The 25,852-nt window shown below is 36.0% G+C and overlaps 1 protein-coding gene and 1 long non-coding RNA gene across 2 annotated transcripts in view; both read right to left on the reverse strand.

Annotated features, from left to right (window-relative positions):
- Positions 1 to 1,818: 1,818 nt before the first annotated feature.
- LOC140138048 (uncharacterized) overlaps positions 1,819 to 25,852 on the reverse strand; it is a 38,687-nt gene continuing 14,653 nt past the window's right edge. Inside the window, exons 10-16 of the mRNA XM_072159888.1 lie at positions 25,546 to 25,625; positions 25,020 to 25,105; positions 24,203 to 24,288; positions 23,097 to 23,188; positions 10,705 to 10,776; positions 4,281 to 4,351; positions 1,819 to 2,904 (exon numbers count right to left, since the gene is read on the reverse strand). Of these exons, the coding sequence (XP_072015989.1) occupies positions 2,753 to 2,904; positions 4,281 to 4,351; positions 10,705 to 10,776; positions 23,097 to 23,188; positions 24,203 to 24,288; positions 25,020 to 25,105; positions 25,546 to 25,625 (639 nt within the window). The 3' untranslated portion in view covers positions 1,819 to 2,752. The remainder of the gene's footprint in view (positions 2,905 to 4,280; positions 4,352 to 10,704; positions 10,777 to 23,096; positions 23,189 to 24,202; positions 24,289 to 25,019; positions 25,106 to 25,545; positions 25,626 to 25,852) is intronic.
- LOC140138482 (uncharacterized) lies at positions 18,375 to 20,109 on the reverse strand. The gene is made up of 2 exons (XR_011857013.1): positions 20,060 to 20,109; positions 18,375 to 18,453 (listed from the first exon to the last, which is right to left on the reverse strand). It is a non-coding gene; the product is annotated as an uncharacterized lncRNA (long non-coding RNA).

Here is a 25,852-nt window from a genome sequence, read left to right on the forward strand (position 1 = left end):
AAATTTAATAAATAAATTTTAAAAAAAAGAAGAAAAAAGTTCCAAGGGCTTTATCAAACACAAAAATCATGCAATTTACAGCTTTAAAAGTAAAAAAATCACTACCTACCTACCCTATTTTTTTTTTTTTATTCCATTCAAACAATTTTTAGGCCTTATCAACTGAAAATAATAAAAAATAAAATAAAATTTAAATGCTCCTCCTATCTAACCAACTTTTCACATAATTTTAAGCATAATTTTATTAATTCCAATGTGCACTGTGATTTGTCCAAATGCATCATGTGCATTATCCTGCAATAATATGCCCCGATTGCATCTGACATGTAGTCAAGTGCTACACATTCTATGCAGATCATTACATGTGGTTACGCATACCATTTTTCCAAGATATGCAGCCATCACTTAAGCTGTGGATATGCCGATTTGAGCAAAAAAGTTATATCTGCTCTTCAAATTGCACTATTTTTGCAATAATATGATAAATATAGAGAGTGCAGCAGTATCCTTTACACATACATGTAAATAATGTGTCCTTGGCAGTAACAATATTTAAATACATACCTTGCCCATTACAGTGTACAGCATTATCTTCTATTTCTTAAATAAATCCTTACCAAAAAATAAGAAAATAGTAACACCAATAGGAGAAAAACATTTTGATACAATATGATTGAAACTACACTCAACCTATTCAAACTATACAGCAAATAAAACAATTCATGCCAAATAAACCAAACAGAAGGTGTGCCAAAATAACCAGTACAAAGTTAGATATAAACCACAATTTTCAAGCATCATTTGGGTCTGAAAAGCTACAAATCTATGTGCCTTTGTATACTTTTTACTGCTAAAATGGGCCATAATAAGGCCAATTGTGGCTTAAACCAAGCCACAGAAAGATGCACATTACAACTTTTGGTCAATTTTGTCCCAGTATTTCCAGACAATTTCGAAATTTAGGATAGTTTGCAGTTTTTACAATACAACATCATTATTTCTGGCTTATTTACTGCAGGGTGAATTTGACCATAATAACTCATGTCATTTGATTCAACAGCTCAAGTAAATGCTTTTCTAAGTTGATCATCATTGGCCAATTATTGTGATGTCTGCGAGCATACATAAATTTCTAAATTTGGCTGTGTTGCATGCCCAGAGGTTTTAAAGTTCTGTTATTAAAACACAAAACATTATTTCTGTATTCACTGCAGAGTAACTCATGTCATTTAATAACACAGCTGAATTAAGTAAATGCATTTGTACTGTAATTTGATTGCCATCAGACATGCAATTATTGTGTTGCTTGGCTGTTTTGTATGCCAAGAGTTTTGAAGATCTGTTCTTAAAAAACAAAACATTAATTCTAGCTTATTCACTGGAGAGATGAGAAGCTATATGGATAAACAATATAAACATGCACGTATAAGGAAAGTGTTTTCCGCAGCGTTCAGACATTTCAATCATCACACAACTTGTAAACAAAACAACTGCGACTTTGAATGACAGGGGATGTCAGATACAAATTCCGACTTTTATCAAAGTTGTGAAACAACAAAATATACAAGTCAAATTATGTCTTATTTGTTATATAGGCTTAGCTTTTTAATCATGGCTTAAGGAATTGTGTGGGTATGAGTGACACAAAATCCTGCAGGGTTTCATATTAGTAAAATGTTTTAACCATTTATCATTCTAACTGGCAATTTCCAAGCCTGTGTGGGTGGATATTCATCATTGATACCCGAGCATCGACAAGGTCATATTTTGAACATATTCAGAACATGAACAAACACAGATACTGCAGTACCGGTACATATTTGTATGCATACGTCTATGAACTTGACAATATTGAACCGCAAATCTAATGTAGATTGTCTTTTTGCACAATATAATACAGTCTTTGGTTGGGAATGAAATACCCAACACTCACATAGAGACAGTGCTTGAAAGAGGATGGGCCCTCAGACCAAAAGTCTGTGAAAATTACTGTGGGCCCACCAATACACTACCTACATGTTGCTGATTTACGAGTCTGAACACTGAAGTCCTATAAACTGTCAGAATATGGAACAGTGTAATATTAAAATTTTACAATTTGAGTTCAGCACCTTGAAAATTGAAGGGCCCATAATAGATCGGGTTATTCAAGTAGAAATTCATACACCCCAATGGAAGACATGACCTTAATCTTCCACACAGGGAGTATGAATTTCAAATGAGGTTAGCTGAATGGGTGACTCCATTTGAAATCTACACCCCATGTGTGAGAGCTGAAAGTCATGTCTTTCATAAGAGGTGTACGGATTTCAAGGGCCAAAATGGCCCTTGAAGATTTTGGGTTAGATAATGAAGCCACCTTAATCTTTTTGGCTTATTTCAAGGACTGTATAGAGATACATAGCTCTTATATTAATCAGAGCCCTCATGAGCTATTGTAGTTTTTCTTCAATCTGATTTCTTTCTAAACATCCCTACAGTACAATGATATCATATTACCCACTATATGCACAACCTGTATGGTGCATTCTCTTTTTTACACACTACATATCACTCCATTGTAGGATTTCAGAACCATTGGACCGCTACACTACTTTGATCCTCATTGGTTAAATCCAACATGGTCAATTGCCATAGTATTTCTCAAGAGGCTACATCAAACTCTTGAACTCCTTTTCAATTCTTTGATACCTGGATCAGTGACATCGGTTCCTCTCTCCTCATTTTACTTAGTATAGTCAATGACCTTTTCCTAAGTAGCAGCAGTACTATTTGTTGAATTTTTACTAGACTTTTTCTTGACTTTTCTTTTCTTTCCCTTTTTTCTTTTCTTTTTCTTGGCATTTTCAAGAGCTTGTTTAGCATCCATTTCAGACTGCTCCATCATTCTAATGTTAGCATGATCTGAAAAATATTTGTTTAAAAAAGGTTATGAGTTAAATGACTGAATGTTAATTCAGAAAAGGTTATGATGTTTGAAGAAAAATCACTTCAGTTAAGGGCTCGGATAGCGATGTTTTCACATTTTTTTGTGGGACCTGACAGCACATCAGACATATCGAATTGCATTTTGAATACGAAGAATGTTATTCTGAAAAGTCCTAAAAAAAATTTAGGTCTTTTTGGAAAAAACTGTGCATCTTCAATACGAAAGGTCAAATTTTTCAAATGATCGTCAGCTTTTCCTCCTAGCTACATAGGCCTACACTTTGATTAAATATCATAAGATTTATAAATTTTACTTTGAGGACTGTTAAATATCAAAAATATCAATTTTTAATAATTTGCCATAAAATTTGTATTATATCGCGAATTTCAAAAAAAAATCAGAATGCAAGTCGATATCTCTGTTGTGCTCTCGGGCCCCAACAAAAAATACTGTGCAAAGGTGGGTGACCGACCCCTTAAGAGGAAAATGGGTTCTCAGAACAAATAGAGGTTGTGCATATGACGTATCATACCATAAATTTGGCGGACTACTCAAATGCATTCAACAAAAGCATGATTGCAATCTACCGCAACAGTTCGTCTCACACACATAACAAGTCCACCACAATCAAATAGGTTGATGACAACATTTGATTGAATAGACTGCATTGCGCCATGATTACAGTGAAGAACACCAGTTCAAATCCTTTGTTTGGAGCCAATCGATAAAAACATACAGGGCCTCTATAAAATGATAACAATATAAATGGTGCAGTTTGGGCAAAATTATGCAACATGATTTGATCCACCAAGACAAAGGTTACAATATATGATAATCAAGTTACTACCATCATCAAGGCATATCATACTAGGCAATCGCTAGGAGCATAGAATTTTTGTGTGACGTAACTCCTGTCGCTTATCAGAAAAGCCATTGCCGATATCTAATCGAGAAGTCAAAAGCAGTCACTTGAAGGCAACTTTATTGCTACGTTGCTAGCCATGACTGGATGCTGGTAGCAATTGTGAGAAAGCTACCAGCGTTTGATAACTAGGGATTTTTAAATTGCACGCTCTTAATGCTAGTATGATGCCTTTAATTAAGCATAATAATGCTGAAATCCATATATCCCTAGCATACTAAGCTGCAAAGATATCAGCTTTTACATTGCCAATTTCCTTTCGTATTCTATTGTTTTTACATTTTGCTCCCTATTTTTGCATTTATGCCAATTTGACATTAGACACATTTGGCTTGGTTGTTAATTACATCGCAAATAATGGTTAATTAAAAGTTAATCTTAAATCCATTTACTTCTGTATTTAAGGAAAACAAATATATGTGTACTTACGTAATGCTCTTTCTGCCATTTTATACTTCTTAAAAACATCTCCTAGCCATGCTTCTGGGTGATTTAAAAGCCTGAAATTGATAGTATATCATAACAGAATATTAGGCTAAACAAAAATTAGTTTTGGGGAGAAAATTTACTCCATTTAAAAATTATTATTTGAGAAAACAAAAATATTTCATGCATTTAATGCAAAAGTTGAGTTCATTTAGAAACAAGATGAAATTAATAACTTAATATGTGTTTTGACCTAGCCAACCAAAAAAACTGGTGGTGTCACATCACACTATTTTGCATCACTTTTAAGTTTTCATAACATAAGAACAACACAAGCTACAAATGTGAACACGGCCTCAATTTAAAGCTTGGTTTCATTTAGGGGCGTGTTTGAAAAACGGCACAGCGCATTAGTAAAAAGAATAAAAAATACTAAAATTTTCACCAGGGTTCGAACCACTGCCAAGGCACTATGAATGCTAAAGATGCATAGGCTACTGTGCCACGGTGACTGTGTTTAACATTCGGCAAAGATATACATATCAACACGTTTCTAGTGTATTGAAAATCAGATTTTGGTAGGAATACAGTCATAGAAAGACATATGACTTTACTTGTCTGTTTGTTTTTCATTTAAAACAAATTAATTTTGATGAATTGAACTGGTACGACTCTTAGGACTCGTGATAAACGACGATTAATTTTGTAATAATAAAATGAAAACGCTGGGTCATTCACGACGTCATTTGTACTTCATGTCAAAACCTGGGGAGGACCACACACATCCGTGTACGTGCGCAATTGATACTCAATGATCCACAGCTTATAATAGATACCCCACCGTAAATAGCTCTCTTTGTTACCTCGCTGTGCTAGTATATACCAGGGCCGTAGCAAGGTATGAAATAGTGGGGCGGCCATATGGCGGGGGTCTGGGGGCCGAAGCTCCCTGAAGCTCTCGCATTTTGAGGTACACAATGTGCGTAAAACCCGGTATGTTACGCACATTTCTAGAGAAATAAAACACAGACATGAAGTTAACAAATAAACCAAACTTGGCCCATAGACTTATGCATCATTAAGGGCTCAGTGCAGTGTTGACACATAATTATATAGGCCCCCCTATATAAAAAAAAAAACAAAAACAAAACAAAAAAACAGTAACATTTCACAATTTTTGAGAGAAATATTCTTCTTTCGACGATGAAAGTGGTTTTCTTTCAATTGTGGCAACAACATTCTCATTCATGTCATTGGCGATCACTTTAAACTTCTATTTGAGAAAATAAAGTACAGGTTAAAATCCTTGTAATATTTTATACTTGTGGTAAATGTCTTGTACAGCTCTCCGTAATTGAGTTTTCTCCAAGGGGGAACTTTAACTTAGAAGGACATTCAAAAAATATCTTGGTAATGTCAAATTTGACAGCTTCATCTTATGGTCTGACCCATCAGGGTCAAAGACGTAAAAAAATGTCCACTTGGGTTTCATAGACCATGCTTGCTTCAGGTCTAACATTTACGAAAGTGACAACAACATTTCTTATTATTCTTGAACTTATTACATTATTAAAATAAAATTAATGAACTAAAAAAAATTACCTTAAGCTTTTATCAATTTATTTGAATACTGAGAAATAAAAACTTTCAAACTTGCCCTTCAAATGCTAATTTTGGACAATCTTTACGTGGCTGACGTGAAAGCATTACATGTCTGTTGAGATGAAAATGCCTCTCTTCTTGATAATTAGGCCTACAGCTTGTCATACATGATGTCATTTATATGGAAACTTATATTGGACACAGCGTACCTACATTTCAGAAACCATTACAAGTAGGTCTACATGTATAATATTTATAAGACCATGTATTGTATTTGAAATTTAAACAGGTTTGCATTTTTAAAAATATGTTGACGGATTTTATAGGCCTATGTACTAAAGTAGGCCTCTACAGCCTTAATAGGGCTTATTAAATATGCTTACATTGAACTGGGTAAGTATACACCAATTAATTAATAAATATTCATTCAGTGTTTATTACGAATTTTTATTGTTAGTCTATTTTAGTGACATTAACAAAATATTGAAATAAATGTAAAAAGAAAGATAAAATACTTACCTTTTCAGAGTACATACATACATACATATACATATACGAATTTATATTGCGCCTTATCATCAAATATCAAGGCGCATTACAATATACTTAAACTACAAAAGACTTACGCTACAAAAAAAACATGGAATATAAACAAAAACAATATTATGCAACAGGAAATAAATGTGATTTGAGGAGTTCTTTGAACCGGTTTAGGGTGGGGGCCTCACGGATATGCTGTGGAAGAGTATTCCATACCCGTGGGCCAGCAACATGGAAAGCCTGATCCCCTAGGCAGCGGTTTGTATATGGAATGTGGAGTTTGGTTGTATCAAGAGAAGAACGAAGCAAATGATGTCTGGTGTTAACAGATGAATAAAGGTGAACATAATCCTGCAAATAAGTTGGAGCTAACCCATGCACACACTGAAATATGATGGTGAGAAGTTTAAACTTTATGCGTTCTTTAACTGGAAGCCAAGTTTTGTAGGACAAAACACTACAAGAACCCAACCACATTTTTAAATGTTGTCACAAATAGAAAGTTATTGTAAAATTTGTGTTTTTGCCAACATAGGCCTACTGCACAATATTTTGTCAACACTTCAGATATCATTATTTTAGTCTAAGAATGTTTCCGTTTAATGTTTTCAATTTTTTTGAATGCTATTAAAACGTTTTGTACTCTCATACCCTTTATATAACCTAACGTTTGAACGTATTGAGAATCCATATACATTTCAACATGAAATAGCGCCTATACTTTTAAATAACAGATTTTTACATTTAGAAATTTTTATTTTGGACAAACAAAGGATTGTTTGAAAGTATGTTTGTTAACATCAGTGAAAATGTGAAATGATTTTTTTCTTAAACCCACTTTTTTAATGCGCAAATACAATAAAGTTCAAATGCACTAAACAATAAAATATTACTGTCTGATATTGCGATTATTGTTAGCATAAACATAATCATACCGTTATAGAATGTTGGAATGATGTGGTGAAAATCGTTCATGTTTAAATATTTTTCTTGCCTGCAAGAGCTTTTTTCTTGCATGTAAGAAATTTGAAAGTAGGTCATCATACACAAAATGTATTGTGTTTAGTTTTCAAACACACAAGATAAAGCTTTTGCATGCAAGTACAAAATGCAAACACACAATAAAATTATTCTTGCATGAAAGATTTTTGTTGTATTTCCAAAATTCTTTGGAAGGTTTCTCCTTTATTTTATTAGCAATATAAATCGGGTAATTTCAATGAAATGAGGCTGAAGAAATTAATTAAAACACAAATTGCATATTCATGCATAATAACACTAAAAATAGGTTAGCCAAAGTTTTTATATTAGGGGAAATTAATTTTTCTTCCAATGATTATTTACCTGGGGGGGGGGGTTCTGGGTGAGGGTCAAGGATTTGTATAGTTCAGGGTTAAGCCTGTACGGTTTTTTTTTAATGAATGGTTAGGACAAAAAATAAAACAATTATAATTATTGATAGGAGCGGCACGGGCCAGCCTGAAAATGAAGAAATCGACTAGACATGGAGTCTAGTGAGGTGTCCCTAAACTATAATAGTCTATGATCTGATGACTATTTCTCATTGATATTTGGTTGCATAATATTTTCTTCTCGGTGGCAAGGATGAGAGGCTGGTACCGTGCAGTGCACCCTCACCAAAAAAAAAAATCAAAAAATAAAATTAAAATAAATCAATTTTTTTTTTTTTTTTTTTTTTTTTTTTGCAAAAGTGGGGCGCCCGCCTGCCATTCTTGCGGCGGCCCTGGTATATACGTGTAGTGTACACACTTTTGAACCATATTTTGTTCAAAAATAATAGGAAGGGACTATTTTCAGACAAATTGTTGGCTCTCAGCAGATGCTCAATGATACCCGGAAGTGTTGCAGAAAGGCAAGCGTACTCTTTATTTATTCAAAATATTACATATCAATGAATATAAATTGGAAATCCAAAAAGGAAATGTCAGATCAAAATTCTCACCTTAGAATTATTGTGAAATAAAATCAAACCAAATTTAGGCTCCGCAAACAACATCCAATTATTCCCATTGGTGTTTGCTACACGTGCATTATAAATTATGATTTGGGGCTAATTTGAGAAGAGTTAATGCCTCAAGTTTCAAAATACACCGAGTGATGTTTTTTGATCAAAAACATCGACAATTCAAGACGCTGTAAAAACAAATCAAGAATTATCTGGGATAATTGCAACTAAGTATAATGAAAGTTATGATCTAAGCTACCAGATGCATCATTAATTTCCTGACTATGATATTTAGTTGTGGGAAACGATTACTTTAATGTTTTGGCGGGAATATTTCCCGCCAAAAATTTCAACCAAAAAGAGCATGTAGCCTTAAACCTGCTTTTATTTGCTGGGTAAAATTCACGAATTTATGTTGTTACCAATGGTTGAGATATTATTAATTGTATCTGAATCATTGAAAATAACAGAAATGGTGTGGCGGAAGTGTGGCTGGTATGTATAACTCCTATCTGTATTATAATATGCTCCAACCTAGACTACCCCGTAGTCCACTTGCCCATTGTGCATACTCTGGATATTTAATTTAAGCTTAAAACTATGATTTAATTAATTTGTGCACAATTGATAGATTTTCACAACTGATCATCTTTTCAGTCACCGTACTCCCTCTGTTTGTTAGCTTCCCAAGTGGACTACTGACTTTGGATTGTGGTTTACATGCTTAACACGGCTGTCTATGAGCTTCTATGGATGAGATTGTCGGATTCCTGGCCTACTAAAATTGGCCATGATGTAATGCATCTTTAAATGGATCTGGCTTGTGATTGGTCGCACAGATCTCGTTATGGTGTAAATACTCTGGGTACCTGCCATTACCATAAATAACTACATGGTACATAACCATGCGGCCTTTGTGTCGGCGGAACATGAGCGCGCTTGGACCATGGTTGTATTTCCAGGCTTTGTGCGTCGTGTTAAATTGGTTGATAAACAAGTATGATTGACAGTGTTTGTGTTAGGGATCGAAGTCCCATTTAAAATTGAAAGTCCATAGTCTATTTTTAACTGGGACTTATGCGATTAATAAACTGGTAGATTCTAAAATCAGAATTGTTCAGTATTGAAGTGCTTATATAATGACATTATGATGTTGCATTCAATAATATAAGACTACGTATACTTTACTTTTACTGTCACTAATTATAATTATATAAACTTTTTCATAAACATTTTATACTTACTATTATTTTGATGTAATAAATATCAGTATAATTTCGAATTCAACTGAATGCTTTCATCGTGATTAATAACATGTTTTATTTATCAAAAATCGACTATGGCATAGTCTAGCTCCAACCCTGTGCAAGTATACATTTTCTGAAAGGAAAATTCATGGAGAGCTCAAATCAAATGTAGGGGTAGAAGTGTAAAACATTTGGCAATAAAGACAGATAAAGAAAAGGCTGCCGCAGCCTTGACAACTTAACATTACCCTCTACACTTCTTAAAATGGAATATTTGGATTATTCATGCAATTTCTTTCAGAAAATGTATACTTTTCATATGGTAGAGTCAATAATTATATATTAGTGTTGACTTCACCCAAAGGGCAAGTAAACTAGGCACATGACACACAAGGTGGAAAGTTCAAAATGCATGGCCATATTGAAAACTAATCTACAGATTTCTAAAAAGTTCTATTAATCACTTGACAGCTACTCCTACAATAAATATATGGAATTGAGTCAAATTTTGCCACAAATCTTGACACATAGAAAAAAGCTAATTGCTTGGTGGCATTCTATAGACTTCTACTGCAGTGGATGATCAAAATATATTTACACACGCTCTGCAAACACTGTTGTGTTGTTTGCTTGTCACATTTCTAGTGTATAATAATTTTCAAAATGTTACAAAATCTAAATATAGAGTGCTGGTCATGCTATATCTCCATTTGAGATCCACATTCCCCTTGTGGAAGGTTTAGCTGAAGTCTTCCACACAGGGAGCATGTGTTTGAAATAGAATAGAATTTGATAACTTCCATTTGAAATAATCAATCCAGTTGTTGAACACAGGGGTAACACTATAAACCCATAATGTTTTTCAAATTAATTAACCTTAACCAATTCTGTTTGAAAAAACAAAGTCCCTCTATGGAAGGCTTTTTTTTAAATCTTCCAAAGGAAATGTGGTGATTTCAATTGGAATAGCTAGCCCAATCCTGGCACACAGTCACAATGGTTTTGTGCAGCAGGTTAAACCAGATTAAACTCGGCAGTTTATAATGTTTCATTACTTGTATGGTTGACTTACGTCATTGAAGCCTTCTCAGGTAACTGTCCACTGCATTCATCATATCCCCTGTTAGCAGGTGGCAATAAACCCCTAAAAATGAATACAGATGATATCAATTTAATATGAAGATGATTGACAATACTAGAGATTCAAATAAATATATTGTTATTTGAGGTTCCACTCTGCTACTGGCACATGGTAATTGCTTAAAAGCATTTTGAAGTTATCACTGAATTGATCATAAATCCATGTAAACCCGGGGGGGGGGGGCACTCACATGTTAAGGTGGTACGGGTATGTGCGGCGGTCAAGGGTCCCTTTTTCAGGCTCTCCGGCAGTTCCTTAAGCCCCACGTTTGGATCTGCTCCAGTTCTTTGAGCCTCAAACTCTGACAATTATAGCTCTTTAAGCTCAAATTTGGAAATAATTTAGAAATTTTTAGCTCAACAGCCTATCATTTGGCCCTAATTTCAGTTCTTCAAGCCCCTATTTTGCCAGAAAATCAGTTCTTAGTTCCCAAAGCTACCAAAATTTAAGTTGAGTGCCCCGGATGTAAACATGCAGAGGTAATGTGTGGGCTGCAAATCTGCTTAGACCTCATCCTATGAAGGGAGGGGGTACACCCCTCTTGTGCCCCTCCCTCTCAAGTAACTGTCCACTACATTCATCATATCCCATGTTAGCATGTGAAATATATATAAAGATGGTGGTATTATAGTGAGGACACTTGATGATATTTGAGATCATATATTGATATTTGAGGTTCAAATTTGCTACTGGCAGGTGTGAAAACCAAACAACCTCTTGAAAACGAATAAAGGGAGTACCAATGTGAAGGTGATTGACAATATTTGAGATTCAAATAAATATATTGATATTTGAGGTTCAAATTTGCTACTGGTGTTTCAGTGTGAATTGCTTAAAAGCATTTGAAGTTAACAGTGAATTGATCATCGAAGAGCTTGAACAAGAGGTAAAATGTGGGCTGCAAGATTTTGTAGTTAACCCTCATAGGGAATACAACCTTCTCTGGTTTCCAATCCAACACACTAAATTGTACAAATAAATCAGCAAATGATTTGGCATATTTGTAGAATCCTCCTTCATTGTGCTCATTTTAGTGACACAAAGTTTGACCCAACACCTTAACCTTGATAGACTATACATCAAACTTCCAAGGGTTGGAGAGTTGTTAAGTCACAAGATTTTTATTTTTGAATTTGTCAAAATATTCCAATTGGCTATTGTAGATTCTTATTCTATTTTGCATACAATCTGACAGAAATGGCATGTTTTTTCAACCAAAAACCCAAATTTTGGCCAATATAGTTTGTGTATATGGGATTTTGTGAGGGTGCATTCACCTCACTGAATGTCTGTACGAAACACAGAACATCCAGAGGGGTTCCAACAACCTATCCCTTCTTCTTTGGAGGATGTGTTACCAAATTTGCCTCAGCTGTAGGAGGGTTACTAGACAGTACTGCTCACATGTTGATATTTGAGTTTCAAATTTGTCAAGATCTAATTGACTTAACAGTATTTGCTTCAGTTATTTATGTCACAAGCAAATAGACTGTCTTTCTATTTTAGTTGTGCTTTCTGCAGTTTGGTTCATATTATTGAACAAATTTGTGCTTCTATTTCGAGTCTTCATGTACTGAAGCATGGGTCATAAGTTCTTCAGAAGAAGTTAAAAGTTACGAAGTTACAACTTTTTCTTGTATAAGTCAGTACCAACAGATATTAACTGCACTACTACACCATTTCTTGACACTCCCAACATATATACAATGTACAACACACACTATTCCTGATCAAAGTAAGATTCTCGCACCTTCAATTGTTTCAAGCATAAATTTTATAATTCAAAGGACAAGGTCTTATTTGTAAAATAATGCATCACATACATGTACCTGTGTTTGAAAAACAAAATGTGCAATTTTCTTTTAAAAAAATGGTTGTCTTAAATTTTTAAACAGACAGACTTTTGAACTTTCAACATATTTTTGCAATATTTCCCCTCGCTTTGCTCATGTTTTTTTTCAGTCAAAATAAATCTTTTGCAACAACTTATCTTATATGCATACAAGAATTAACAATTTCAATCAAACTCAATCCACTTTTGGCCAAAATAAAACAAACAAAAAAAACGTCTGATTTTACATGTACAATATTCACCAAATGGTTTTTTTAATCCCAAAACAGAAAATATGTGTAGGTCAGCCTGTAGAACAAGGTTTTTTGTCGCCTTATCAATGTTTTGTCATTGATAATTCATGAAATCTATTTTTCAGAATACAATAAATATTGTTAAATTATACATTCAATTTTCAATGTCAAAGTAACATTTTTGGTGTTCCTAAAGATTATTTCCAAATACATGTTTATATGTAAAGTATAATATACATGTGCATAATTTCAAATCAGGAAGGCCAACATTTAATTGTCCCTTTTAGAACAAGATTTACACACACAAAAAAACAACTGAGCACTTTATGTAAACTAGGACCAAATTTTGTTGGCTGCCTTATACTTTGATCAGCTCATAATCGGCGGGATTAGGCTTTTACCATTGTTGATCTGCCTGGACTATATTTTGCGTTAAAGAAAGGAGACGAAATATCCCAGTGGGCACACCCGACGTTGAAATCACGTTGAAATCAGGTTGACGTATCGACGTTGAAATCACGTTGTATTTGCAAATCGACTCTAACCTGATTTCAACCCGATTTCAACGTTGATTCAACGTCGAAATTTCAACCTAATTTCAACCTGAATCCCACGTTGTATTGACGTCGAAATTTCAACCTAATTTCAACCTGAATTCAATCCGATTTTAACCTGATATTTATTTAAATAATTATAATTATTATAGGCCTATAGTAATAAATTTATACGTACCTGTGTAGAACCTCGCCGCTGTGGTCCGTCTGGGAGAATATTATCATGAATTCATGATTATAGGCTAGGCCTGGCATCGCCCCTGGGTAACTGGTATCGCCGTCGTTGTCGGTGCAGAGGGCCGGTGCAGTCGGCACACATACGCGGGATGCAACCGGGTGTGGAGTCGTGGTGAGCCGCGCGCAGTGGTCACGCCGTCGTTGTCGGTGCAGAGGGACGGTACAGTCGGCATCCATACGCGGATGCAACCGGGTGTGGAGTCGTGGTGAGCTGCGCGCAGTGGTCACGCCTCGTTGTCGGTGCAGAGGGCTGGTGCAGTCGGCATCCATATGCTGGAGTCAACCGGGTATGGAGTCGGAGGGCGTGAACGGCGGTCATGTTTTTGACCAAAAATCACATTTTGACCAAAAAAAATCACATTTTTGACCAAAAATCACATTTTTGACCAAAAAATCACATTTTTGACCAAAATCACATTTTGACCAAAAATCACGCTTTGACCAAAAATCACGCTTTTGACCAAAAATCACATTTTGGACCAAAATCATATTTTGACTAAAAATAACATTTTGACCAAAAATCACTTTTTTGACCAAAAATTACATTTTGACTAAAATTAAATTTTGACCAAGATTCACATTTTGACCATAAATCACATTTTTGACCCCTGACCAAAATAACATATTTTGAAATAAAAACACATTTTGGACCAAAAATCACATTCATGACCAAAAATCACATTATTACCTAAAAACATTTTGTCAAAATCTAATTTTTGACCAAAAATCACATTTTTGTTTCAAGATGGCCACCACTGAGTAAACATGCAACTTTTGGAATCTTCTTGGTATCCGATTTTGCTAATTTCTCACCTTTTCATATCAGTTTATCGTAATAGCCTCAATTTGATGATTTGACCTATTTTTACCCTTCAAATCCTAAATAGCTTTCCATAGATTTTAGGTGCAAAAGCGTCGCGTTTTAGGCCATAAGTCGAGTTATTGTCGGTATATATAAAGTTATAAAACGTTATAATAACGTTCTAAAACACTTTTGAAAAATAGATGCACGATTTTAACATAATGTTATTAAAGAGTTGACAAAGCATTTTGTTTACCTTTATAATGCGAGTAATACAGCAATAAATACTAAACAATTCTGGTTTATTTTTTCAAGATGTGCCGCCATTTTTAAAATGGCCGCTGCCTTAACAACTGCCTGAAAACAACAACAACAAACACATGTACATATACAGGACACCTCTTTCACCTATTATTGGTATAAAATCAACCAGAAATATTATAGTGCTCTAGCTGTAGAACAATTATTTTGGATATGAGGTAATCCATTATTTTTTCAAGATGGTATAGCCAATTTCAAAGTGGCTGCCGCCTTTATTTTTAGCTGGAAAACACACACGAAAAAACTGCATATTTATGTTCTAAAGATTCAAAACTAGAAACAGTTCTCTCAACAATTTTTGAATAATTAAAATATGGGTTAAAAAGGATCAAAATTGGGATATTTTAAGGTCCTTATTCAAAAAAAAATTCTGTCTTTAGAACATAGATATGCGATTTCAATAGATTTTGAAATTCAGTGTAAGTTGTTATGATTTCATATTATAAAACATATTATCATACACATCGCAAATCCAAAATAAAATCAGCTCCGTCCTTTTGATTTTCAAGTTACTTTACATGTGTCATACTTTGATACAATTTGTATCAAAACGCATCCTAAACACTTATCTTCAACACTCTAAATGCTAACGTTTAGCTATTAAAGCGACATGTTTAGATAAGTAACAACATCATAGGACTTCTTCTGATGACGATGTGTGTCACACATCGACAATTCAAGGTTACTTGGATATTTGTGCTGAAAGTCAGTTTAAACTTTTAGAAATTAGATATGTAAGCTTTTTATTTGTGATTTGTGATGTTTAGGAGTTGGTGTTGCCAGAAATACCAATCGTTTCGTGAAAATGTGGAAAACAATATTTTCTTTTATTCCTAAGCACTTTAATGAGTCTCCGGCAATTATAATATCATGCCTTATAAATGTTAGAAAGACAATAATCAAGCCCGAATCACATGGTCGCCATGAGTTTGTTTTAGATAAAACCACGTGATTCGTGCTTGATAATTATTTTTCTTACATAGGGCATATTGTTGTGATAGGCGGAGCCTTCCTTTAAAAAGTGTGTATTTGTTTAAAAAGTGTTACGAGCTGGACATTTAGAACTTAAACACATTAGATTTGTGATGGTTCTCAAAAGAACTCGTTAATTTTCAAGAAGTATTTTATGTTAAAGTGTGAGGGTTATCCATAGGCCTATGTACTAGGAGGACACTTTAGAACTTGACCCTTTGGAACCTTTAAGAATGTACTGGATGCAACGTGCCCATTATACTTAACTAGATTTCGTGTTCTCGGTCGGGCGCTTCTCGTGATAGGCCTATTTCTAATTACCCAAACCCGTTACCCATATACCTGCCCTGACTTTTAAACTACTATGAAATGCATCTCTCAATGATCAAGACCCAACTTTACACAACTTAATCAACTCTGTTTGTTTTTATAGGTGTGATGCTTACTTCGGTAGTTCGGTAGGCCTACCCATAATCTGGAAACCCATCATTCGCCTCTTCCAAGCCCTGCCCTGTTACCACATTTAGAGAAACCGAAATTAGTATCTGGACGTGGATATACCCAGCAAACACAAAAACGTTTTAAAATGTTTTAAATAAGTTATATTTTGGCTTTTGGTTTAAGTGAAAACGTTTTAATAACATTAAAATGTCGGGTTATATAAACGTCATGATAACGTTTAACACGTTTGTTATGAAATCACACTACAACAATATTTTTGTCAATACTTAAATAACATTATGTTAAAATATTTGAACCCAGCAAAGACAGAAATGTTCTTGTTGAAAAAAAAACACATTTTAATAACATTTAAATGTCGGGTTACATGAAGGTCATAAAAACGTTTGAAAACGTTATTGCAAATATTTTGGGGAAAATTTTTCCCAAAATAAGATTCTGTTTAGAATGTTTTGTATCGAGTTTTCAAGAATGTTTTTGGAATGTTATCAAAACGTTTTTATACCCTTTATATAACCCGACATTTAGGCCCTACACGCTTTCTGTAAAACATTTTTGTTTGCTGAGCAGTAGATTATCAAATTTTTTTAAGGTTATGAAACCGTTTTATACTCTTAATATTCCTTTTATATAACCCGACATTTAAACGTTTTCTGACAACCTTTTGCGAATGATGTCGAAAATGTTTTGTGTTTGCTGGGTAGGCCGTTACTAAAGTAATGAAATCAATCGCGAGAAACGTGAACGCAAAAACGGTTCATATGCCTTCCGGAAATAGTCATGTTCTGCTGAAATAGGCCTATAATTATTGGTCCGATGAGATGCACGTGTTTGGTGTGTGCACGTGTTCGGTATTGAAATATGTGTTGAAAATAAGGCCTATAATTATTGGTCCGATGAGATGCACCTGTTAGTCACACTGCTTTTCCGATCGCGTGATTGTACTCGCGACACTCCCGTTGATACTCCGCGATAGCGCTATATAGACATGGGATAGCGCATCATGAAAGCACGCTGATAGTGCATCGCGTGAACGCTGAACCGCGCTGGACGCTAACGCCAAAGCGAGCGGACAGAGGGACGGATTTGACGGACGGACACGCCAGTATATAAATTAGTATTAAGATGTTAATATACTTAACGTAAAAATCCTGAGTAAAAATGTCAAGTTTTTCTTCTTTTCACGTTACAACTAACTTAAAACTTCTGATACCATGTAAGGTATCTTTAACATAATTATGGTTTCTAATTCCTGACTTTTGATACACTAACATATAACTAAACTGGAAATTGTTGATAGATTATATAACTGAATACTTCTATTTTTCTCATGGAAGAACTTCACAGAACTTTCTTAGACTGATATACAGATAGTGTGATCAATAGCTTTGGAATTGTTCTGCGTTGCTTCTGCTTCTGCTTTGATACTCCTCAACGCTACATTTGTAACCAGACGAGGAGAACTCTGGAACCTAGAGTTAATGAGTGTATTTTTGAAGTACAGTCAACAGTACCGGGTGATCCCCTGCAATCCACCCTTCAATGTATTTAAAGGATCCTTGTGCTCAGTTTTAGCTGAAGGAGATAAGCATCAAAACGTCAACCCTACCAGTAGGCTTATATCGCATTGATGTCATCAATACCAATATTACTTGAAGAAAATCTAGACCAGAATGTGTATTTGCTTGCTTAGTTGTTCAACTTGTTTCTTTCTATGTTAAGACACATATCATAGAGCTGATGGGTTTGCACATTTTTGACCAAAAATCACATTTTTGACCAAAACACTTTTTGAAGTTGGTCCGTTTCACAGTTCCTGGAATGTGAGGCGTGAGTACATTCCATCTGCGGGCTATATGGAATGAATGATGACTAACAACTTGAGTTAGATCTGATGTACGTGGCAGCAACTGCTTTACGATGGACCCAAAGGCAGAATTTGAAGGAGGGTCGATCTGTGATGTGAATGACCCGCCTCTGGACTGTATCTAGCTTTATTCAGTGTCGGAGTTGTTCCATGTCATGCCGTGTCAGTTTACTCCCATCTTTGATTTGACCATGCTCTTGTATTAAAATTATGGCTCTCTCAATTGGCCAGTTCATCCAAAATCTTTGGCTGCATCTAAACTTTCTTAAGTTAAAAGTCAATTTTTTTGATGCTTTATACATTGTACATTGTCATGGACTATAGTCTATTGCATGGCCAATCTTGTTTTGATTCCATTGTCACGTGGCACAACAACACGTCAGCTGTAACGACAAAAATAACAATTTCGGGATTATCATTTGAAAATACATTTCCATAATTTACACATGTACAGAAAATTCGTATTTGACATAGACATGCAGTACGATTAATATGCTTAATGTAAGATAGTTACTCCTGACTGTTTAGGGTCATTCTGCTGAACAATTCTTAGGGCCATTATTCGGAAAAAAAAGAGGGAAATTGTAAAGTATTTTTGCTCTAGTTTCTTTACATAACTAGAGCGATTACCGTACCATAGCTGAACAATGGAGCTTTGGCAGTATATTGTGGTACATATATATCAACCCTTTATGACCCCTTAATGACCTTAAATGAATTTTAAAATATTTTAAACATGTTTAGAATGTCATAAGGATCATTGCATTTAAATATCAGCTCAATTGGAGCATTTTTGAAAACATGACCTTTGACCCCCTTTATGACCTTAAATGAATATTAAATTATTTTAAACATGTTTAGAATGTCAGAATGATCATTGCATTTAAATTTCAGCTCCATTGGAGCATTTTCGGTTCAAATGACCTTTTTTGACCCCTGTGACTCCTTTATGTCCTCTGATGTTAGGAAATATTTTATTATATTCTTTACTCCTTCCTCTTTCATTTGACATCACTGGGGGTTCATGATTTGATTCATACCTTCGTGGCATTTAAAGTTATGTCCATTTCAGACCAAAAGGTTAGTTAGTAACCTAGTAACATACACTGTTATAGGGCAAAATATAGGCTGATACCATTTCATGGTTCAGCAAAAAGCAAAAACAAAAACTGAGTTCGCTGAGCTGATTTAGGCTTTATACATTGAATGGCAAGACAGACTAATCAAGAAAAATTCCAAACGTCTTTAGTTTCGAACCGGGGTGCAAGAAAGAAAGAAAAAGAACTGACCAAAAACACTAGTACAATGACCTAGCACATGAGCATGACTAGACCTGTAGTCTAGGGGTTCACCTATGCTCCCAGCAGTACAATCCAAGCTAGACCTTGCTGCACGATATGACTAGTCTAGGGCTAGGCCTAGGGCCTAAGTTTGTAAATTATAAAATAAACATTTGCCACCCCCCTCAAATGCCAAAGGCCCAAAAAGTCTTCTTTTTTAACCCCAAAAGTCCCCCTTTTTAACCACAAAATTCTCCCCTTTTAACCCCTGAAGTCCCATTTATGAGCGCATGCTTTCTTGGTCCAAAATGTCCAAATCCGCCCAGTCCAAAAAGGTCTAAATTTTTTTAAAAAAAGGTCCACTTTTTCAAAATCAGCACCCCCCTCCCAAATAAATCCAGACTACGGGCCTGATTGCCCCCAGCAAATATTCCAAACTGGCATGACTGGGTCTTCTACAAAGTACAAGTCATGTCACAAGCATGTCAACTTCAAAGCACTGTTTCGTGTTTCTCGAATGGTGCATTCATGATTGTATATACAGCATGCATGTCATGTGCAGCAGGCATGTAATTTTAAACTGCTCAGTAAGCTTAACTAATTTAACATATCCTGATGATACAAAATGGAAAACCAAGTTGAAATATACATCCAGCAATGTGTCCAAAAGTCAAGTAGACCTTTAAAGAAAATTTAAATGTTTACTAACCTGTTTTATTTGCAAATTTAGGCCTCAAGTTTATGTACGTCATAATGACGCGTGCAACTCCTTTTGCTTGCTGCTGTACATTGGGCAATATCCACTCTGGAAAAGTGTTGGGCGGCGATATCGCACTACTACAATTTTAATCCAAAAATATAATTTTCGAATGTCCAAACATTTATGGTGGATCTAGGATTAAAACCTGTTTTTAAAGGTCAAAATGCGAATATCCAAAAATTTGAAATTGTTTTTCAACATGTTTCTGATATAGGCCTAGGCCGACTAGCCCTGAGACAAGATGATCCAGATCCAGATCCTAAATCAAGTTCAAACAAACGGACACATTCAAGGCATTTGTCATTGGCTGATGCGCCATCCCGCTCGCGGCAGTGGCATAAGTTTTGCACTTTCGCATGTGCGTAGGGCCTACTCACAAACACTTGTGCACGCGTATGCATTTCCTACAATAATTTGCAAATGCGCGTCGTAGGGCCTACCTGTACACACTTGTGAACGCGAGAGCATAGGCCTATACTTGCAAACACTTGCGAATTCGCATGCGTACCCGTAACAACTTTCGCGTACCCATAAACACTTGCGAACTCGCATGCGTACCCGTAATAACTTTCGGCGTGCCCATAAACACTTGCGAATGCGCATGCGTACTCGAAAACACTTGAAAACTCGACTGCGTAACGCAATGTCTTGTGCACGCACGCGAGTGCGTTCTAGCAATAACTTTCGAACACAAGTGCGTACCCATAAACACTTGCGCACCCGCGTTGCGTATTTGCAAACACTTGCGAACGTGCATGCGTGCGCATAAACACTTGACATGTTGAGAACGAGTGCATACACGTAAAAACTTGCGAACGTGCGTGCGTGCATCGCAAACACTTGGGAACGGGCATGCGTACCGCAATAACCTGCGCACGCACGCTAGTACTCATAAACACTTGCAAACTCGCGTGCCTACCTGCAATATCTTGCCCGCAAGCATGCGTGCACATAAACACTTGCGAACGTGCGTTTGTACTTGCAAACACTTGTGTATGCACATGTGTACTTGCAAACACTTGCGAAACGCGCAGCGTGCGCACCCGCAATAACTTGCAAACACATGTGCGTACCCATAAAGACTTGAACATGTACATGCGTACCCATAAAGACTTGAGCCTGCGCAGCGTGCGTATTCGCATATACTTGTGAATGTGTGTACCGGCAATGTACGCAATCGTACCCATGAACACTTGTAAACATGAGTGCGTGCTCGCAAACATTTGCGAACGCATGTGTGTACCGGCGATTTAACACTTGTGCACGCGTAATGCACTGCACCCACCCACAATATCACAATATTTAGAGAGGGCATGCCCACCGACCTCGATCTGCACCTACTGACGCCCGGCTACGCCGCGGCGCACACCACGGCGATATCCGGGCAATACCCAGGCGACATCACATAATCGGGTTAGTAAAATAGAAGATATGCGAAGTTCCAATAGGCCTATTAGGGACCACTCACAAACACTTGTGGGGGGGGGTGATGCACAAACAAATCATCGCGAAAGTTTTTCGCCCCCCCCCCCTTTCAGTTCTCACAAAATTCAAGGCCGCCCTTTTTGACAAGAAAATTATGAGTCAATCCCATAGAAAATCATATAGGCCTAAACTCAATTTTCCTGGGAAAATTTTAGTCATTTTTTCAAGGCCCCTGCCGTAGGCCTACCCATAAGAGGGTCAAAACTAAAGCCCCACCCCACCCTTTTGCCTCACCCCCCCCCCCCCCACAAGTGTTCACCATGTTGTAGGAATTCCCATAATTATCAACATCAGCCCGCCAATTGAGCGGCGACGAGGTCAGAGTAGCATAGCATACCCCGTACCACCCGGTGTTTTCGGGTAAGTCATTGGAGGTAGTGCACGCCAAGCGCCACTTGAAGAAGGAAAACGGAAGTCCGGTTTAAATCGTTAGATCATGCGGCCTGGATATATAAAATGAAATTTGGTAAAATCTCAATGCTCTCGACCTTTAAACATGTTAATATACTTGGCATAGGCATATTTCGTCCTAATAATATTTTATGTAAGGTCATTAAGTTGTGCATTGAAACATTGGTTGAAATCAGGTTGCAATTTCAACGTTGTATCAGCGTTGAAGTTTCAACCTGATTTCAACCTCCTAATTTTGCATTGAAAGTTGGTTCAAACATGGTTGAAATCAGGTTGAAATTTCAACGTTGAAACGACGTTGAAATTTCAACCTGATTTCAACCAATCTCTAGGTTGAAATCGGGTTGAAATCAGGTTAGGTTCGATTTCGACGTTGTATCAACGTTGATACAACGTCGAAATCCTAACCTGTGCCCACTGGGATAGGACTTCAATTAATAATTTGTAATACATCTGGCAAGATGTCACAACACAATTTTCCAAATAAAATAAAATATATTGATATCAATCCGCGATGTTATATGGTTTGCCAATTACGAGCTGATCAAACTATAGATGTAATTATAATTAATTTCCTCTTTTGTTCCCACCAATATTAAAAAGAAACAAAACCTGTTGTACTGATAATGCCCTATTGTAAAAAGCTTCAAATCTAAGATCTCAAATGGTCAAATGTACTCTTTACAATAATAAAAGTCAAGTGTAATTTACACCATAGCAAGTGTCTATTTGTGTTGGCCAATCACAGAAATTTTTACATTCCATATTTACGTAAACCAATCACAGACACTTTTACAGATTCAGTGTTTCTATAATATAAATAAAACATTGAGTTATTCTGTAAAGCTTTAAATCACAACCCTGCCAGCTCATCCCTCGCCGAAGTACCAGGTTCAATTCTTGGCCAGTCTGGTCTATTTTGCAAACTAATTGCTCTTTTTAAGTAAAAAAGTGTAAGTTCAAGATATTGGCATCATGGCAGAGCAACCTAATGCGATTGGTTTGCTTGGAATTAATGACATTAGCCATTGCTTTGATGTGCATGTCAAGATCAGAATTGCTGGAATTAGCTGTGGGATGACCATCTTACCTGGCTAGTGTCTTTGCAGATACATTGACTCCTTTGGCTAGCAATCTCTCATGAATTTCTTGCATCTGTTTCTCTTGTTCACTCATTGGAATCTACAGGCAATCATATCAACCAAATTAAGTCATATATACCCAAACCATCAACCCAAATATCAATAACATGTTTACCACATTGTTGTCATTAACCACCCATGCCTCTTTAAGTGCCCACCCAGTGACTTTTCAACTTGCAAAACAAGATATGATTAAGCACCCAATCAATTAATTTCATTAAGGGGGTACTATACCCCTGCCCAATTTTGTGCCTATTTTTGCATTTTTTCTCAAAAATTATAACGCATTGGTGACAAGTAAGATGTGTATATTATAGGGGCAAGGACTACAACTACTACACTGGAAATTTTATTTCAGCACAGACAACAGTTGTGGAGTTACAGTCAAAAATGAGGGAAAACCAAAATTTGATCAATAAATCAATAACTACTTGCCTTGAGTTGCTGAATTTTTAGTGTAGTAGTTGTAGTCCTTGCCCCTATAATATACATATCTTACTTACCACCAATGCGCTATAATTTTTGAGAAAAATGCAAAAATAGGCACAAAATTGGCCAGGAGTGTAGTACCCTATAAGCTTATGTATTACATTACCTTCAGAGTAAAGTTATGGTCATTCAGCATATATACGAAAACTCTCTGCTAAAAATAATGCTATTTTGTAGTGTTGAAAACTTTTCATGAATGAGAGGATCAAATATATGTTCATGAATTTTTGCACATAAAAATACAAATTTCATGTTGATTTTGGCATCCTTCATCAGTAGTTTTTATGCTATTTTCATCTGTGGTCAACATGCAAGTATTTCCTAGTGTTTCCACTGATGCCAACATTGCCTTGTTTTGGCAGCATTTACTTGTCAGCAAGGCTTATATTAACCAGGCACCCAGGCTTTTTTTACCCCATGGTTGCCCAGTTTTGGCTCCTGGTGTATCCAATATTTTACACTACAAACTATAGGACCAAGAGCCATCTTTGGGACAATGAGCTCTTGGCTCCTGGTCCAGGCATACTTAATTAATATAAGGCCTGCTTTTCAGCCCTATACTTACTTCAATTTCTTCTTCAGATGATGACTCTGATGACTCTTGTCTCCTTGGAGTATATTCAATAACTTGTTTGGTTTCCTCATATGCAACTAAAATGAAACCACCAACACGGTCAATAATTATTGCTCAATAATGAGACAATGGAAATACATAGTATTCCATCTTTAAGGATTTAAAGCAATGATATCTATCATTCATTGCACAAGAGAAATGACATATTCAAACTTTAGTCACACATTAGGTTTCTGTAATTTGGTTGTAAATAAATTATGCACAAAGGTGCAGGTTACAGATCAATTGTCTGAAGGGTCATTAGTCCAAAAACCCAATAACTTAGTTATAAACCCTAACACTTACTCTAACCCAAAATGTTACCCTAAACTTAACCTATAACCTAAGCCCAAATCCTAACCCTGAACATAATAGTTTTAATCATAAAAACTTTGGCGTAAAACAACTCAGCTTCTCCTTGTCTTACTTAAATAATGATGTTGCCCATGTTATATGAGACAATAGATGCACAAGCTGTAAACAGCACCAAATCGGCAGACCACTGAGGAACCTTGCCGACAACTATAATTGTTCAGAGATTATGATCATCAAGTGCATTGAAGAGGCAAAGTCTTCACCCCTTCTATGTGCTCGATGACCAATGGCTCAACCATCTTGTTGTTATGATTGTTGATCAGCCAATCTGTGCGATTGTTTGTCACTTCTCTGCTCGACACACAGCAGATCACTCTAAACAATTAGAAAATTTACTGTGGGGCACCTCCATTTCACATACCAAGAGGAGGGGCCTACTTGGTTGAACACTTACTTTGACCAGTGTATTTCTTCTCTTTGTTCAGTGTCCCTTCTCTCAAGGCTTTCACTGCCGCTCTGCTTCTCTCTTTTTCTTGTGCACTACAACAAATAAAACACCACAATAATGATAAAAGTCACATACTGTCCAGGAAAATGCCTCATATAGAACACGAGTATTGCAAAAGTTTTTTCTTGTTTTGTATGACTGAGTGATATATCATATTCTCTCTTATGAAAGCTCCCATCTAATATAAATGCCCCACCATATTTTTCAACCAAACGATTCCATAAATGCTGAAAATACCATATATGATCACTAATTTCACAATATCCATGTATGCATCCTTCGATATCAACAGTTTTACAGTATAATGTATTTGTAGAAATTTGGTATTGTTTGTGGAGCATCGCAGCACTGCCAGATGGTATTAGCGATGTGTTTAATGTGAATTATCACTGTTGCATGAGGGAGGGGCAACGACACACATTACAGTGTTATGTAAGATTCAAAATTGTTGTGATTTTATTTCAAGTTGTACCTTTTCTTTGCTGGTGGTGTAACTCCTTTCATTGATTGGCTGCCTGGTTGCAAGGCAACATGAGGCTTATCAAGGTAGCTCTGAAAAAACAATTCACATATTTCAAATGGTTGTTTTGTTGCACAAACACAGGCCTTGTCTTTTGAGGTGAGTGAGAGTGATCACTCGCCTTAAATAAAGCTGAGGAGAGCTTTTTATCCCTCGCCTACATTTAGTGTAATAATAATACAAGTAATTAAAATCACTCGCCTACATCTCACCTGGAGAGTTTTGAGGCTAATCAACCTGCGATCGCCATCCACCTGCA

Source organism: Amphiura filiformis, chromosome 17, assembly GCF_039555335.1.
Source record: "Amphiura filiformis chromosome 17, Afil_fr2py, whole genome shotgun sequence".
Classification (NCBI taxonomy): Eukaryota; Metazoa; Echinodermata; class Ophiuroidea; order Amphilepidida; family Amphiuridae; genus Amphiura; species Amphiura filiformis.